The 18254-nt window shown below is 41.2% G+C and overlaps 1 protein-coding gene across 1 annotated transcript in view; it reads left to right on the top strand.

The window, feature by feature from the left end:
• The window catches only part of DCC (DCC netrin 1 receptor), a 927153-nt gene that overhangs the window by 773110 nt on the left and 135789 nt on the right, over positions 1-18254 (top strand). Inside the window, exon 21 of the mRNA XM_070736918.1 lies at positions 5143-5175. Coding sequence (XP_070593019.1) covers positions 5143-5175 — 33 coding nt within the window. The remainder of the gene's footprint in view (positions 1-5142; positions 5176-18254) is intronic.

Raw genomic sequence — 18254 nt, 5'->3', positions numbered from 1 at the left:
CCCCCAACTGCTCAGGTCGCCAATACCACAAGCTTGGAGAGAACCTGCCAATCATCCCCAAATATGCCCAATGAAGAACACACAGTTGCTAAACCACCACCCAGTTTTCCGCCCCTAACCTGCCTACCCAAATGACCAAAGGTAAGCCAATTAACCTAACAGGTGCAAGCACCCCCTAACCGCTTATCCTTCTCCATAGTGTGGAATAGGCGAAAAAACGGCCAAGGCTAACAGGCCAGACCGCCAAAAATTCCTATTCGGCCCCCTAGGGCGACCCACAATAGCACACTGTAAAATAGGGAGGGCGGGTGGGTGTCTGCTCTCGTCGACGTTCCGGGCGAAAAGGCTAAGCCCGGGCCTGCCCGCCCTTTTATAGGGCTGGCAGGCCCCGCCCGGAAATGTCATTGATCAGGCCACCCTGGCCTGATCCTCGGCCGATATCTCACGATCTCGCGAGACTTCGGCCGAGAAGCAACATGGCGGCTATGCCATGTATCAGTGTCTTCCGGAGCCTCCTGCAAACGTCGCTGGTGGGGTGAGGTCCACCGTCGTTATTTTTTCAGATATGATATAGGAAGATGATATAAAGTCAGCATTCTTTAAACTTAATGCTAGTTCAGTTTTTATCAAATTGGCATCTTCCAGACATGGGTGCAAAAGTAGATAAGATCCTACATTTCTGGTAATTGTAGCCCTGTCAGATTTACAGAGCATCTGATGGGAGATTATGTGTTAAGTAGCTTTTTGAGGATGTATACAAAACCAACAAGAGTGGCTTTTTTTCTGCTATGGCAGACGTGAATTCTTGAGTTGACTTATTAAGAAATTACAATCTATTAGGCTAATAGATGGCAAAGTAAATGGAGCAATTAATAAGAAATTAGATCTATTAAGGATGTCTTTTTGGATTGAATATTGCTATGTTGGTGACTTGAATAGGATAGTGGAAAGTTATGTGAAAGAATTTATCTTCCAACTGAAATTTGAATGTGACACAAGAGTTTTTCCTCCAATTTATCTTTCCATTTCATTAGTATTTATTTCTAAACTGGGGATTTTTTTTATATGACAGGTTTTTTTATATGCCAATTGAAGGATGCCGGGAAGGATGTGCAAGGATCTTTAAAATATAGATAGATAGGTAGGAGGTAAGTAAATGGCACATCTTGCTGCCTTGAGAAACACTTTGTAAGTCTTAACATGAGCTCTTACAAGTGTTCGATCAGATTCAGATTTACTTTTCCTCCATCGCTTCTCCAGACGTCTCTTCTGGTGTTTCAACACCCAGAGTTCTTCGGTGAACCAAGGAGCTCTCTGGGGTCTCTTGACTTGTGCAATCCGGTCAAGAGCTTCCGCTGCAGCCTTGTTCCAGGCCACAGCAAGAGACTCTGCCGAACTGTGGATAAGTGAATCTGGTAAAACCCCAAGCGCCCTCTGAAAGTCCTCTGGGTCCATCAGGCACCTGGGGAAGAACCACCTAGTTGGTTCTGCCTCCCTGCAGGGGACGATTAGAGCCTTGAATTCAAGCCATAGCAGAAAATGGTCTGACCATGACAAAGGCAAAACATCTAAGCCCCTTAGTCTCAGACCCTCTCCGAGAGAAATATCATGTTGGGTGCATGCCTGCCCTTGTGAGTCTGACCCTCAACTACTTGGGTCAGGTCCATGGCTGTCATGGTGGCCATGAACTCCTTTGCTAACCCAGAGGATTCGCCAAGCAACAGTAGATTCAAGTCCCCCAAGACAATAAGTCTGGGGAACTCCACCGCCAGCCCGGCTACCTCCTCGAGCAGCACAGGCAGGGCTGTTGACATGCAGCTGGGAGGCAGGTACATAAGCAACAAGCCCACCTGAACCCCCAAGGTCTAATTTCACAAAGAGGGACTCACAACCCACAATCTCATGAGCAGTGAGTCTGCGCAGGCTAATAGTCTTCTTGGCTATAATAGCCACTCCTTCCCCCTTCCCTGGGGTCATGGCTGATGCCATACCTGAAACCCGCTGGGTATATTTCAGAGAGCGGAACTCCTCCCTCTGGGCCCAGCCAGGTTTCAGTCACACATACCGGGTTGGCCTCCTCCTCCAGAATAAGATCCCGGATAAGAAGAGCCTTATTCACAACCGACCTGGCATTGAGCAGCAGCAGCCTGAGTCCAGCGCCCGGATTACACTCATCACCAGAGCCCTGGGTTGAGTCTATGGGACCAGAACATGGGATCACTTTCAAGCAACGTTCGCTCATTCCCCTAAAATGGCCTGTCCCACTTCTCCCGCCATATCTGCCTCTCCCCAGCAGCACTGGAATTTTTTGGCCCTCTTCCACCCCAGAGATAGCTTCTCCCATCCCTCCTGCCTCTACATCGCCAGGCAAGCTAACCCAATTATTCATTCCATTCATCTCATACATACCTTCCATCCGATCTCAAACATCCATCACTAAAATTGCCCCCCAATAAATTAGTTAATAAAAATATAAAAATTAAAAAAGTTAACTGGTCAATTATAAAATTAAACTGACACAATAATATAATTAGGATCAATTAATATAAAAATCAGTTCTTAAATCACTTCTTATGTTCTTATGTATTATCTCTGTGCTGTGCCCTGGGTCACCAGAGCCAGAAGTTCAAATCAATCAATCCTAAAGAAAATCAACCTGATTTTTTCTGAAAGACAGATAATGAAACTGAAGCTCAAAAACTTTGTCCACCTAATGAGAAGAGAGGACTTGTTGGAAAAGACCCTGATGATGAGAAAAACTAGTGGCAAAAGAAGAAGGGGTCAGGAGAGAATAAGATTGTTAGACAGTATCATTGACAAAATGATTTTTTATTTTACTGAAAGAGTAGGAGGTGCTTGGAACAAGCTTCCAGCAGGCATGGTTGGTAAATCCACAGTAACTGAATTGAAACATGCCTGGGATAAATATGTATCCATCCTAAGATAAAATATAGGAAACAGTATAAGGGCAGACTAGATGGACCATGAGGTCTTTTTCTGCCGTCAATCTTCTATGTTTCTATGTTTCTATGAATATGAATTTGGACAAGCTATAGAGGACATTGGAGGACATTGGGGCCTGGCGTACTTTGGTCCATTGGATCATGAACAATCCGGCACAACTTAGCACTGAATAACAAACAACATATTTATAAAGTTAGGAGGTTATATAACGTTAACCTTGCAAGATTCTGTCTATTTGGTATAAGCAAATAAAGATTAAAACTTGAATGGATCTCATTGTGTCATTTCTGGGTCACGAGACTGCTATTTTCCATCCCATTATGTCAGAAATACGTTTATATTGCCTTGATGCAAGTATGTTCACTTTTATTACATCCAGAAGTGTTGGAGGAAGGATATTTTTGTAAAATGGGAAATCAAAATGGAAATCTTTGGTCCTGCACGGATAATTTGAAAATGGAGAGTGTTGGAAATATTGTCAGAGCATTGCAATTCATAGAGAGAGTATTCCAAACATCTTAACCAACTCTTATTTATTTGTTTGTTTTTTCACGTATCTATTGGTAGTATACAAAGATATAATATTTATATACATGATACTAGTAGAAGAGAAACATTAGGACAGGGGATGGAGGGCACTCTGGTGCACTTATGCATGCCCCTTATTGACCTCTTGGGAATCAGGAGAGGTCAACAGTGGTCCCCAAACTACAGCCCTTGGGCCACATGCGGCCCACTGATGCCATTTATCCGGCCCACCAGTGAGTGACTAGAGCACAGGGAAAAGAGAAAGAAAGAAAAGGGAAAGAGAGGGAGGGAAGGAGAAGTGAAGAGGAATGAAGGTGGGAAGGAAGGAAGGAAAGAAGGAGAAATGGAGAGAAGAAGGAAGGAAGGAAGGAAGGAAGGAAGAATGAAATGGAGGGACAGAGGAAGGAAGAACTGGTTTTTTTGGGGGGTAATTTTTTTTTATTATGCTCTCAACATACATTTAAACAACACAGTGTACCATCTAATTTTCCATGAATAAAATGTGGTATTTTGTTAGTAACTAGTATCAATGATCAAAAAAGTTGCAAAAGGGTTTTTTTCTAATTTTGTCATCCAGTTATATTCATTTTCTTTTAATTAAATTCCCTCCTTAATGTTCCTTCAAAAAGTGCAACACCAATTATATTTCTAACTTATTAACCATTATGCCAAAGTGCTTCCTTCTTTCTTTATATATTTTTCATAAGCCAAGAAAACCTTGTATAGCCAATCAGATGTTAACAAAAGAAAATTAAAAACAAAACATAAACATATATGAATTTCAGATCTTCTCCCCCCTCTCAATAGTACGTTCCCATTTTGTTTTTTACTTTAAAACAAGGTATGTGCAGTGTTCATAGGTTTTTTTATAGTCCGGCCCTCCAACAGTCCGAGGGACAGTGAACTGGCCCCCTGTGTAAAACGTTTGGGGACCCCTGCTCTAAGGGTAATGTATTGGGGGTTAGGTGATGATACTACAGAGTCTGGTAGTGAAGACAATTTTAAGAAAATATGCTGTGTGTTTTTAAAAAAATTATTTGGGATTTTTCTGATTTTGAACTTGAGTTGGGTTATTTTTTACAGTTTAATAAACAATGGGTGGTTGTACTTCAGGACTTTTAGTGATATGTAAAAATCTCAGGCGTTTCACTAGACCCTTTGTAATTGAAACTTTCTTTTGATAATTATCATGAAACGCCAGCGAGATCACTTTTTGAAAGGGCTTAAAATGTTAACTACTTCAGTCAGAAGTAGCTTTCAGAACTATCACATGGGAGGATTGGTGTCTAATTATTCAAAGGAACAATCGCTCTTCCATCTCATTTTCACATTTAATTAAGCTTTCCAGATGATACCTCACATCTAAAAAGGAAAACAATGCGGATTACTCCCCTATTCAGAAAAAAAGCAACATCTAACTTCATTAGTAATGAATCACAGATGATCCAAGTCACACTTGCATTTGCAGCCCCTCGAAATGACTCCGAGAAACACTAAAATCTCGCCTTTTCTACCCATCAATCTGTCAAGGAAAAGTGTGAAGTGGCACCATCTTGAAATAAAACCTGGTTAACAGAATTGTTGACTTGATGTGTCAATGTACATCCCAGAAAGTGTCAAAGATCTGACAATATTGTATTTGCTTTGCAGTGGAACATCCTGACAAAATGGCTAACGATCAAGGTAAGATGTTCTTTCTCTCTCTCTTCTTTCCTTTGAGAATCAATGCCAATCCTTAACTTTCCCTCCCTTGCGTTCACCTCTTCACCTGCCTAGTACACCTGATGAGCATGATAATTAATCTTGTTAATGAAGTTCTGCTCACACGAGGCCACTGTTTTGATGGGAGAGATGTAAATTTCCTGGGGAGGAAATTGTTTTGTCTGTTCTGAAGGACCAATTAAAATGTCAGGTTCTTTTGTATGTTTTTCCCTGTCTCCCTGCTATGCTTTGAATAATTCACATTAAGTATAATTAAGCCCAGCATAATTTCCATAACATACATACTTTTGTGGATGATAGATTGAATTTTCCGAAGCATCTTGGTAAGGTACATTCCCATATTCATACATATGTATACACTTGCGATAGGTGGGAAAAGATAATAAATCACTTTTCTCTCTCAATCGGGGAGTCCTTACCTGATAAAACAAGGCAAAATTTAATCAACGTTTTGAGACATTGTATTGGTTACTTTTGTTATGCTTTTTTTTTTTAAAGGACATTTATTCTTTTTTTATTATTATTTCTTCCACTTGGTAGTTCTTCACTTTGGTTTCATGTCACAAGAACACAGAAACGTGAGTTGGTAACATTTTGGCCCCTGCTTGCTAACATGTGTTCTGTCGGGCTCTTGGGTAGACTTCTCCCAAAAATTCACAGGTACAAATTTCAGACACACACACGTTTGAAAATTCAAAACAATGTTCTTTATAAGGAAAATTCACTTAACCTAAGCCCTTTTTTGGTATAGCAAAGAGCACTGGTCTCCAAACAAACTGGTAATTTGTACAAGTCCCTTATCAGTTCTGAGATACTTAGCTTGCAGCTGTGAGGTAATTCACAGTCCTTCTTTCACAAAGTGAAACACCCTTTGCTCTGGTTTAGTTTCAAAGCGGGGGGAAATCAGCACACAAAAGGTCAAAGTCAGTAAAGCAGTTACAAAACACAAGGATCAGATAATCCTCCACAATGGCCAAACCCACAGGCTGCTATTTATAGCAGCCTCACTAATTACCACAGCCCCACCCAACCACAGGTGGCTTCATTTTCTTTGATAATAATCTCTCAGTTGTTGTTGCCTATGCATTGCTCTCCGCATGCGTGGCTGTATCATTAACTCTTGTGCTGAATCCAAGGAGGAGCTAGATAATTGATCTCCTTCTGAGCTGTCTGCCCCACTCTCCTCCTCCCTGTCACTCATGTCTTCTTGGTCAGAGGAGCCTTCATCAGCAGATTCCACCAGGGGCAAAACAGGCCTGCAGCATGTGGATGTCTCCCCCACATCCACAGTCCTTGGGGCAGGAGCTGGGCCAGAGCTAACCACAACAACATGAAAAATAAAAAACCTTTGGAGGCTGTTTTTAAGATTGTGAAAGTAAAATTGACTTTCCTTGCCCTTTGATCCCACTGATTTAGCTACAGAAAATACTGCATAATATTGAAGTTCATAGCTTAGTTTCATGTGTGCTAAAGAATGTTTATTGAATTCATTCTCTTAATATGCAAATTGGGTCTTAGAATAATCCATTATCAACCTAGTTATATTCTCAAAAATTAAAATGGACTTCCAAAAGTGGCATAGGACACCAAAATCGCATTGCATTGAGAAAATTTTGCATTGTGGCATCAGATGAATTTATCTGTGAGCAAATCCTGTAGAAAAACAGACTGGATCTCTCTGCTAAGAAATACCTTTTATATTCTGACTCAAGAATCTATCCTTCTTTGTTTCTTTGTGTGGTTTACACAGTCCCGTCCCAGTGCAGTGATGTTGATATTTGCTTTGGATCTAAGAATCTCAGATACAAATGTAATTTTGAAGTTGTGTTCAATGGCCCATATAGAACCCATCAATCAGCTGACAAAACAACAGTACTTATAAAATCTTGACAAATGTTATATTCATGCACACATGATCAGCAATTCCAGAGGTGACAATACAGCTTTTGACTGATGTGGCAGGGCAGGACAAGACAAGCTCACTTCTGCGTTACACATTGTCTGTGTTTCAGAATCTTCATTATTTTATTCGATTTTTATGTCGCCCACTCCGTAGGGACTCTTTTCTAGACGTTTTTAATTTTATGGCTAAAAGTTTCCTTGAAGTCAGGAATCAATTATTGAATTATATTCAATCCCAATATTTGGATTATGTTCAATCCCAATATAAAACCCAAATTTGAAGCAAAGAGTCGTGATACTTTCAAAAATTACTTCTCCAAAAAGAAATCTCTACCAAATAGACCAAATGAAACCCAAACAAACTTTTTTGCTAGAGTTTGCAATTTTATTTCCAGAATTACACAAGTAATTGTATAAGACAGAAAACTTCCCACTGTCTCACTATAGACTGGCTCAAAGTAATCCAATCTATTTACAAAGCAAAATCCAAAAATATATGACTGTATTACTGTAACTTGTTGCTTGCATCCTTAAGATTTTTATTAACATCTATTGTTTTCTCATTGCTTATTTGACCCCTGTGACAATCATTAAGTGTTATACCTCATGATTCTTGACAAATGTATCTTTTTTTCTTTTATGTACACTGAGAGCATATGCACCAAAGACAAATTCCTTGTGTGTACAATCACACTCGGACAATAAAGAATTTATTCTATTCTGTTCTGTTTTTTAAAACATATGTGTTGTGAGGTCACTTTTCCAACCCAAAGATCTTTAGTGACAGAATAACTTGCTCCAAAGCAGCAAGATCTTCAAAGGAAATAAGACAAAAAATGAAGCTCAGGTCTTCCAATTTTCCCTTTTCACACAATATTTTAATTGATCATGTGCCATTCAATCATCATTGAGTCTTTGTGACCACATAAATGTATTTTTTGTATGATTATCCACTCCCAACCTTATCCTTCACATCTTCCAATGGTATACAGTGTTCCCTCAATTTTCACGGGTTCGAACTTCGCGGATAGCCTATACCATGGTTTCTCAAAAAATATTAGTTAAAAAATACTTCACGGATTTTTTCCTATACCACGTTTTTTTCCATCCAATGATGTCATACGTCATCACCAAACTAATAATTTTTGCAAATAAATAAAAACAACAAAAATTATTGTTAATAAATAATTATGTTTATAAATATCAGGATCACTATTCAATGGTGAGTACCAGTAATAATGATGAGTAAATGGTTGTTAAGGGAATGGGAAATGGTAATTTAGGAGTTTAAAGTGTTAAGGGATGGGTTGTGATATGGTCCATAGCCAAAAATGGTGTATTTACTTCCGCATCTCTACTTCGCGGAAATTCGACTTTCGCGGGCGGTCTTGGAATGCATCCCCAGCAAAAATTGAGGGAACACGGTATTATCACTGCTGCAATTGATTTCATCCACCTGCTTCTGGTTGTCTTTCCATCTTTCCTGCCATCACAGCTTTCTCCAAAGAGTTAGATCTTTGCATAATATACCGAGATACATTTGAGCCTCATTATTTGGGTCTCAAGTGAGAATTCTGGGTGGGCTTCTGATAATTGGAATGCTAATAAACAAAATGGAAAAAAGAAGGGGGAAATTACAGAGTAATGAAGAGGAGGGAGGGAGAGAGAGAGAGAAAGAAAGAGAGAGACAGAGACAGAGAGAGACAGAGAGACAGAGAGACAGAGAGACAGAGAGAAAGACAGAGAGATTAGCTATGTTTCCCCAACTCAGATTTTAATCCTTGCCTAAAACTAATTAAGAAATCTAATCAGGCTAGAATTAAATCCACTTGCATTTTTTGTTAAAGAATTCACAGTAGACTCCACCAAACACTATTGTTTAATTTGATTGTATTGCTTTTTAAGACTGTTTTTTAAAAAATATATATCAAAGGCTTTTTAAAGTAAAAACAAACCCCCCCATTAATTTGTAATACACACTTTCCATTATACAGTACATGTATACTGTGTATAAACAACACATACAGAGCCAGAGAGAGAGATATAAACAAGGACTTAGCTTGGACTTCTATCACTCCTGTCACTCTGTGTTTTCCAAAAGATTCATGATTTTAAAAAAGTTGCCAATTTTAGTACCAATTATAAATAGACATACTGATCTACTCTATTTCCCCTGACTATCTGACCAGACATATCAGTCTACTGTATTTCCTCTGTTGGAACACAAAATAGGTACCATTTCCCTTCCATCAATGTAGCAATTTTGAATAAATATAAAACAGATCAAAGGCAAGGACTTTCTATTATTTGGGTGATAGTACAGCTAATTTTCCTGCCCACGCACTACCACCACAAGAAATTGAAATTGGAAAAGCAAAATGATAAAAGAACAAGAGAAAGTGCTTGAAAACTAGAAATGCATTTATTGTGCACTTACTTTTGTTGCATAAAACCGTTGCTTTAGTAAGTGGTGTTCAGTGACAGATTGGTTCAATTAAGATTGAAAGAGATGTGGACATCTTAGCTTTTGGAAGGCAAAGTGTATATTATAAAATAGCACAGCATTTTGGAAGAAGTGTGTGGTACTTTTTTCTGAATTGGATACAATTCTGACTGAGAAAAGGAAATACTTCATGTAAAAGGTATGATTTTTTAAAAACAGTTTTAAAATCATGTTGGTAGATTGAGAATGCCCAAAGATATGACTGTGTTTTTCAAACTTGGCAACTTTAAGAGGTGTGAATCTTCACTCACAGTTGACCAGGGGCTTCTGAGAGTTTAAGTTCACACACTACATACCATAAAAACAATCCTAGCCAATGGTTGTAACCTATAGTGGTGGTAGTATGGAATCAGGGCAATGTCTTTCTCCTCCATGTTCTGTAGAAAGGTTCATGATCCATTGGCTGGACCTTTTGGATTAGATTGCTATCATAAAGTCAACTAATGTCTTTAGATTCCCACAAGGTTTGAGACACTACAAAGAATGCAGAGAAGAGCAACAAAGATGATCAGGGGACTGGAGTCTAAATCATAGGAAAAATAGTTGCTGGAATTGGGAATGTCTAAGAAAATGAAAAGAAGGACTACGGGTGACATTATAGCAGTGTTTCAACATCTCAGGGGTTGCCACAAAGAAGAGGGAGTCAAGATTTATTTATTTATTCATTCATTCATTTATTTATTTGATTTTTATGCCGCCCTTCTCCTTAGACTCAGGGCGGCTTACAACATGTTAGCAATAGCACATAATGCCCCCACAATCTGGTTCCTCATTTTACCCACCTCAGAAGGATGGAAGGCTGAGTCAACCTTGAGCCAGTGATGAGATTTGAACCGCTGACCTTCAGATCTACAGTCAGCTTCAGTGGCCTGCAGTACAGCACTCTACCTGCTGTGCCACCCCGGAGTTATTTGGAGTTATTCTCCAAAGCACCGTTTCTGTGCTTTGGCGATTTTGTGTGATTGTAACAGTGTGTCGATTGTATCTGAATCTTTTTTCTTTAATGTATGGTAATATATTATTTTGATAGCTTGTATTGTTTGAATGATCAAGTGATTTTTGGCAAAGTTTTCAAGGGTATCCATTTTGTTGGAAGGTGTTATATAGGCAGTCTAAATATCAGTATTCTGTGTCAGAATATGACCTGAATATGGTGGTAGCCCCGATTGAGTGGCGCAGTGGCCTAGAGGTTTTATTTATTTATTTATTTATTAGAATTGAAAAGGACCTTGTAGGTTGTTGGCTTGTCTCGGTTAGCTATGGTATGAAACCTTCGACAACACCGAGCAGAGAATTTTAACAGACCGTGGATGTGTGATAAAGCCAAGACACAGACTTAGTTAAATAAGTATTATTTACATATAAACAAAATATAAACAATGCAAAATATGCACGTAGCAAATACAGAACAATACAGAATACAGATAACAAGCACAAAGCTAACCGAGTTGTCGAAGCGTGGAACTCATTACCGGACTCCATAGTGTCATCCCCAAACCCCCAACACTTTACCCTTAGATTATCTACGGTTGACCTATCCAGATTCCTAAGAGGTCAGTAAGGGGCGAGTACAAGTGCACTAGAGTGCCTTCCGTCCCCTGTCCTATTGCTCTCCTATATCTCCTATACCTTTCTTCTATTACTATATCTCTTCTTCTATTCTTTCATTGATATATTCTATTCCTATATCTTCTTTTCTATTATTTCTTAGATATATTTTACTATGAGTATCTCCTCTATAACCTTCATCATGTATTTTACTATGTGTATATTGATATATACCCACTAAAACCCTCATTGTGTATTGGACAAAATAAATAAATAAATAAATAAATAAATAAATAAATAAATAAATAAAATAAATATATAGATATAGCACGAAGCTAAAATACAATAAATACAAGCATGGAGCTTAGAAAAACAACTCCCCCGTCCCAGGCAAATATCAAGTAACAAGTAACAAGGAAGTGACCAGGCACGATCATGAGCTATTATAGCTTCAATGACGACATAGCCTTGAACATTTACTCTGCAATTAAATGTTAACTCTTTGAGTGCACATTAACCCTTTCAGTGCAAGTTTGGTACAGTTTACAATATGCAGTTTATAATGGCAATCCCTAACACATATGTACTCCTGTACTAACATAGGTCATCTAGCCTAACCCCCTCCTCGAGCAAGAGACCCTATACCACCCCAGACAAATGGCAGTCCAATCTCCCCTTGAAAACCTCAAGTGTTAGAGCGTTAACAACCTCCGCAGACCCTCCCCGCTCCTAAGGATTAGGCAGCAACAGATGTTTCTCTATCAGGGTGCAAAGAGAAAATATTTGCTGTGAGCTCTGCATAGGCATCAGGAAGGGCATTTGGCCAGTAAATGCTCAGCTCTATGCACTCATCCCAATCCCACCCTAAAACAAGGGTTTACAGGTGTTCTGTCTGGGTCGCCCCAGACGCCAACACCAACCAAAAAGTGTAGCCAGACAAACTGGTAAAAAGCAAAGGCAGTTTATATAATTCAAAGCAAACACAGGTAACAAAAACTGTTCTTACAGACAGGAACACTATGAAGCTTCACAGAGGTTTCACGAAGGCCAGGCAATAAAACAGGATTCTTGCTGGCAAAAACAACGCTGGAGATAATAAAACCCATGCCTCCCCCAAGTCTTCCAGACTTCTAGGCCACAAGCCAAGATCAGAGACGCCGAGAATCGAAGCAAGGTCACAGGACTCCCAATTGATAACTCTCCACAAGACTGTAAGGGCGGGCCTGCCTTTTCAACCCTGCTGAGGAGAACCACACCCAAACCCAGCTGTTGCCAATTCAGGGATGGAAATACCTTTCTAATTGGCCCCGTCTTTGAGCTGCTCGTCGCTTCCTCATGTCTATTATAGCCTGTGCGTCTTCATCCAATGAATCCAGGCTACTAGCTGGGGAGAGCCCCCCCGGGGGGGTCTCAGGCTGCTCTCCCTCCTCCTCTTCCTGATGTTCCTCTCCCCTGTCTGCCTGGTCCTCCCCCTCCTGTTCACTGTCCTCCTCCTCTGGGCATGGATCCGGCAGAGATCCAGCCGGTCCCTGAGGAGCCTCAGGCTGAATCACAACAACAGGGGCATAAAAATGATAAAAAAAATGAGTACCACTAGTTCATAGAAAGTAATACAAATGTCCTTCTTTTCTGGCTCAAAGTCATCCTTGTAAGGTGGTTCAGACAAGAAACAAAGCCATGGGGGCACCTTTATTGTATGGTTGCATCCAAAGAAACTTGCAAATCTGAGAATACGTCTCTCGTCTCCCACCCATGTCTACAGTCCAAGAAATCAGAATGAATCCCTTTCTCAACAACCACCTGTCTGACCATTGCTTAGTTTGTGGCTCTTCTGTTCCCCAAGGTCATTCCCAGGTGGGGGTTCCATTTACCAGCCACCACCGGTACTACCTCCAGGAGTGGCTGTCGGCATGAGATTTGATTTCTGCGCATAGGCAGCAAGTCAAATATCATGCGATGATACATGCGCAGAAGCAAAAAAACCCACCAAAAATCGGTGAAATCTTGCATGCGAGAGTGTCCTTGCATGAGATTTCATTAGCTGCGCATGTGCAGAAGTCAAATCTCACATAGAAAGCTAAGGAATTAACCACCAGAGGACAATTTTCTGAAAATGTTTCCTGCCTTTTGGCCTGCTTCTGCCTACTTTCCTGCCTAAGGGGGAATGGCAGAAATCTGGCCAGGTCTTCGTTCCGCTCTCAAATTTCCTGGGAAATTTTTTCAGGCTCGGGTTCTTAAGTAGAAAATGGTTCTTAAGAAGAGCTAAAAAAATCTTGAACACCTGGTTCTTATCTAGAAAAGTTCTTAAGTAGAGGCGTTCTTAGGTAGAGGTACCACTGCATATTGTTTTATTTTGCAGCAGAGGCGGAGTAACGACACGGACACAAAGAGCTGGATTTAAAATGGGTCATTTTTATTAATTAAATTTGCATAATTTATTCATTAAATTAGCATAAATTTAACTATAACCCTAAACAAGGACCCGCAGGGTCAAACAATTGCTTCCGGGGCGGAAAATGACGTCAGAAAAACTTCCGGAGCAACTTATGGGCGTAGCTCCATGCTGACCCAGGTGAAGGGCCCCGCCCTCACCTGGATCTCTGCCATGCATCTGCATGTGGGAGGTCTCGCCGTCTAACTCCTATAAGGGGAAATAAATGGGCGGGACCCAAAGACAGGTTTTCCCCAATTGCTCAGGTCGGCTAGCCACCATGAGCCTTTGGACAGAACCTGTCAATCATCCCCAAAGATGCCCAACGGAGAACACGCAGTTGCTAAACACCACCCAGTTTTCTGCCCCTAACCTGCCTACCCAAATGACCAAAGGTAAGCCAATTAGCCTAAGCAGGGTGCGAAGCACCCCCTAACCGCATGTCCGTCACCGCAGTGTGGAAAAGGTGAAAAAACGGTCGCAGAAAATACCGAGACCGCCAAAAGTTCCTATTCGGCCCCCTAAGGGCAACCCACAGTGGCACACTGAAAGATAGGGAGGGTGGGTGGGTGTTCGCTCTGTTGTTGTGGGGCGAAAAGGAGGCCCCAAGCCTGCACAGCCCTTTTTATAGGGCTGGCAGGCTCCGCCCCCGATGACGTCATCGGCCATGGCCGATGCGCCAGGAAATGGCCAAGATCTCGCAAAATCTCGCGAGATCTCGGGCCCCAAGATGGTGGCTATGCCATCCCTGGCCCTGCTGCAAAACGGGCCGGGGAGTGAAGCACCGGCCAGGTATTATGGTGGATAATTTTTTTTAAAAAAATACCCGAAATAGTTATTAGTATCAATCCTCCATCGTAACCCCTAAGCAAAGGACTCCGTTCCAATTGCTCAATTATTTCTGAACAAGAATTTCCGTGGTGCATCTGACAAGTCACTAGCCCCTGGTTGTTGACTGCATTGAATCTCATTAATAAAGTCTCTGCCGATTGTCTGAGTGAGCAGAGGAACGGAAGCGGAAGATATTTTTCCTCCCCTCTCCTGTTGTTATTACTATTATTTTATTTCTATTTGCTTTTGTGGCAAAACGGGACAATTCATCCTTTGTCTTCCTTGAACTATAGCAAGCGCATTGCTGCTTGGTTACACGAAGCACAGAAGCTGTCACCGCTCAACGTTGTTTGGCTGCAAACCAGAAAATGTCTAGTCTGCCTTGTCACAATGCTTCCACTCAGCTGGTGGTGGCATCTCTGAAAATTACTTCTATTTTCTAATTCCGGCATTCACCCAGATGCTTTGCTCTATGTTGGAGGCCTTTTTGCCACCGGGAGGAAAAAAAAACCCACAGAAAAACAAAAGCAGACCAGAATAAACAAAGCAAAACTTTTCTTCCTGATGTTTCCTTTGCTCTGTTTGTGCCTATATACATGTATGCATGTGCGTGTGTATGTAGAAGAAGATTGTCAAATGGAAGACAATGTGGGACAATGCAGAGGGATTCAGATGAATTTCAAAGCTGTTTTTAAAGAAAGCAGCACATTTTCTTCTGATTTGGGGATATCTACAGTCAGCACTGAGATGGAAGAGAGGGAGCGAGAAAGAATTTTTCAAAAAAAAGTTCCCAACCTTTCCCTCCTGATTTTTATAAAACAGATGAAAAGGTAATATGTTCAGAGCTTAGGAATTTGAAAGAGTCCCTGCAGTTGGAATACACAGCAGGCTCTGGAGATAATAGAATATATTTGGCCGTTGTTCTTATTGTTATGGTTTGGATTAAAAAAAAAAAAAAGAACCTGAAAAAGCCAGAAGTTGTTTAGCAGTTATTAGGATTATGTAGTCTTTGGTGGGAAGGAACAAAACAATTATGATTAGTGTTTTTTAGAATTAATCATCATAATGCCTGTCCCTTTTCAGAAATATGACCAAGTTTTAAAATAATTAACTGTCTTCCCTTTCTGGGAGAGGTAAGTAGATAGATGATGGATATCATATAGATGGTTATTGAAACAGATGTCCAAGTGCTGCCTCTAGGTTGGTTGAGGCAGGCAGGATTCCCTTGAGTACAATGAAATCTTGCATGTCCTTACATTTCAGTCAATTCTTCTGATGATTATAGGAATGGAAAGAAAACATGTACAGTGGTACCTCATGATATGAACCCCTCGCCATACGATCAATTCAAGATACGAACCTGAGGTTCAGAAATTTTTTGCCTCTTCTTCCGAACTTTTTCCGTCTTACGAACCCGCCACCCGAATGCCGAACCCGGACGTTCGGCAAAAGTTTGTGTTCAGGTGGCCGCCGAGAAGCCCGTCCGCCCGGCTGTCGCTTTTTGAAACAGCTGGGGGGCTTCTTGGCATCCGCCCGAACCTGAACGCCAAACCCGAACTTTTCCTGAACTTCTGGGTTTGGCATTCAGGAGGCCGCCGAGAAGCCCCGCCGCCCAGCTGTCGCCTTTTGAAACAGCTGGGGGGCTTCAGGAGAACACCGAACCTGGAGGTTCGGCAAAAGTTCGGGGTCAGCCAGGAAGGACGTCTTTGTGATGTCAAAGCTCCACCCATGGAATTCCCTATTGGGATTCCCCACCTCCTTTCCAGCCTCCCGACCAGCCCGACAGCTCCATGGCTCTTTTGAAAAGCTAACAGCGTCCTCCTGAACCCAAACACCGACCCCGAAGTTTTGTCGAACTTTTGGGTTCGGCATTCGGGAGAATGCTGAGAAGCCCCCCCCCCCCCCGCTGTTTCAAAAGGTGACAGCCGGGCGGCAGGGCTTCTCGGCGGCCTCCCGAACGCCGAACCCAGAAGTTTAGCAAAAGTTCGTGTTTGGCGTTCGGGTTCGGGAGGACACCAAGAAGCCCCCCGGCTGTTTCAAAAGGTGACAGCTGGGTGGCGGGGCTTCTCGGCGGCCACCCAAACCTGAACCTTTGCCGAACTTCCGGGTTTGGCATTGGGAGAACGCTGAGAAGCGCCCGGCTGTTTCAAAAGGTGACAGCCAGGTGGCGGTGGTTTTTTGAATTTTTTTTCTTGCACGCATTAATTCATTTTACATTGTTTCCTACGGGAAACAATGTTTCGTCTTATAGACTTTTCGCCTTACGAACCTCCTCCGGGAACCAATTAGGTTCGTAAGACAAGGTATTACTGTATTTGATAATTTCTTCTGGTTTTTTTTTAAAGAAGTTAAATTTAACTTAAATGAATGTTAAAATGGACCATTATTCCTGGAATAGAATAGAACAGAACAGAATATAATTTTTTATTACCCAAGTAACATTGGACACACAAGGAATTTGTCCATGCTATTTGGGTTCTTTTACCTTCTGTGCATGCACTGAATGATTTGTGCATGCTCTCAGTGTACATAAAATAAAATATACATTTTTCAAGAATCATGAGGTATATGACTGTCATAGGGGTCAAATAAGCAATCAGGAAACAATCAATATTAGTAAAAATCTTAAGGATACAAGCAACAAGTTATAGTCATAAGTGGGAGGAAATGGGTGATAGGAATGATAAGAAAAAAAACTAGTAGTAATAATAGTGCAAACTTAGTAAATAGTTTGATAGTGTTGAGGGAATTATTTGTTTATCAGAGTGATGGCATTTGGGGGAAAACTGTTCTTGTGTCTACTTGTCTTGGTGAGCTGTGCTCTATAGTGGCATTTTGAGGGTAGGGATTGAAAATGTTTATGTCCAGGATGCGAGGGGTCAGTAAACATTTTCACAGCCCTCTTTTTCAGTCATGCAGTTTAGAGGTCCTCAACGGAAGGCCGGCTGGCAGCAATTGTTTTTTCTGCAGTTCTGATTATCCTCTGAAGTCTGTGTCGGTCTTGTTGGGTCACAGAACCGAACCAGACAGTTATAGAGGTGCAGATGACAGACTCAATTATTCCTTTGTAGACTGTATCAGCATTTCTGGTTTGGAAATTAAAGAAGGCTTGAATTCAAAGCAAATAATTATGGTCAGACAAACTAATCTAAATGGGGTAACATTTGCCCCATGTCTCAGTATGGATTGTTCACACATGAAATAGTTTTGAAGCTTTGCAAGGAATAGAGCAGGGATTAAATGCTCCCAGTTCACTCATGCTTGTGGGTTGTTGAACGGCTGGTCGCAAAGGCACTGCACATGTGCAAAACATTATGTGCATGCAGAGAGGGTAAAAGACCCCAAATAGCAGCATCTGGATGGGTGTGCGAAGCCTCGCATTCCCTTCGTGACTGTTCTGTCGGGCTCTCTGGTAGAATCCTCCCGAAAATTCACAGGTACAAATTTCACACACACACATGTTTGAAAATTCAAAACAATGTTCTTTATACTGAAAATAAACTAAGCACTCTTTTTGTAGAGCAAAGAGCACTCTTCTCCAAACAAACTGGTAATTTGTGCAACTCCCTTATCAGTTCTGAGATATTTAGCTTGCAGCTGTGAGGCAATTCACAGTCCTTTTTCTTTCACAAAGTGAAACACACTTTGCTCTGGTTTAGTTTCAAAGCGGGAAAAAATCAGCACACAAAGGTCGAAGTCAGCAAGGCAGGCACGAAACACAATGATCAGATAATCCTCCAAAATGGCCAAACCCACAGGCTGCTATTTATAGCAGCCTCACTAATTACCACAGCCCCACCCAACCACAGGTGGCCTCATTTTCTT

The sequence above is a fragment of the Erythrolamprus reginae genome, chromosome 2, assembly GCF_031021105.1.
Source record: "Erythrolamprus reginae isolate rEryReg1 chromosome 2, rEryReg1.hap1, whole genome shotgun sequence".
Lineage (NCBI taxonomy): Eukaryota > Metazoa > Chordata > Lepidosauria > Squamata > Dipsadidae > Erythrolamprus > Erythrolamprus reginae.
The sequence above is the reverse complement of the archived record's forward strand: the minus strand, read 5'-3'. Positions and strand labels throughout refer to the sequence as shown.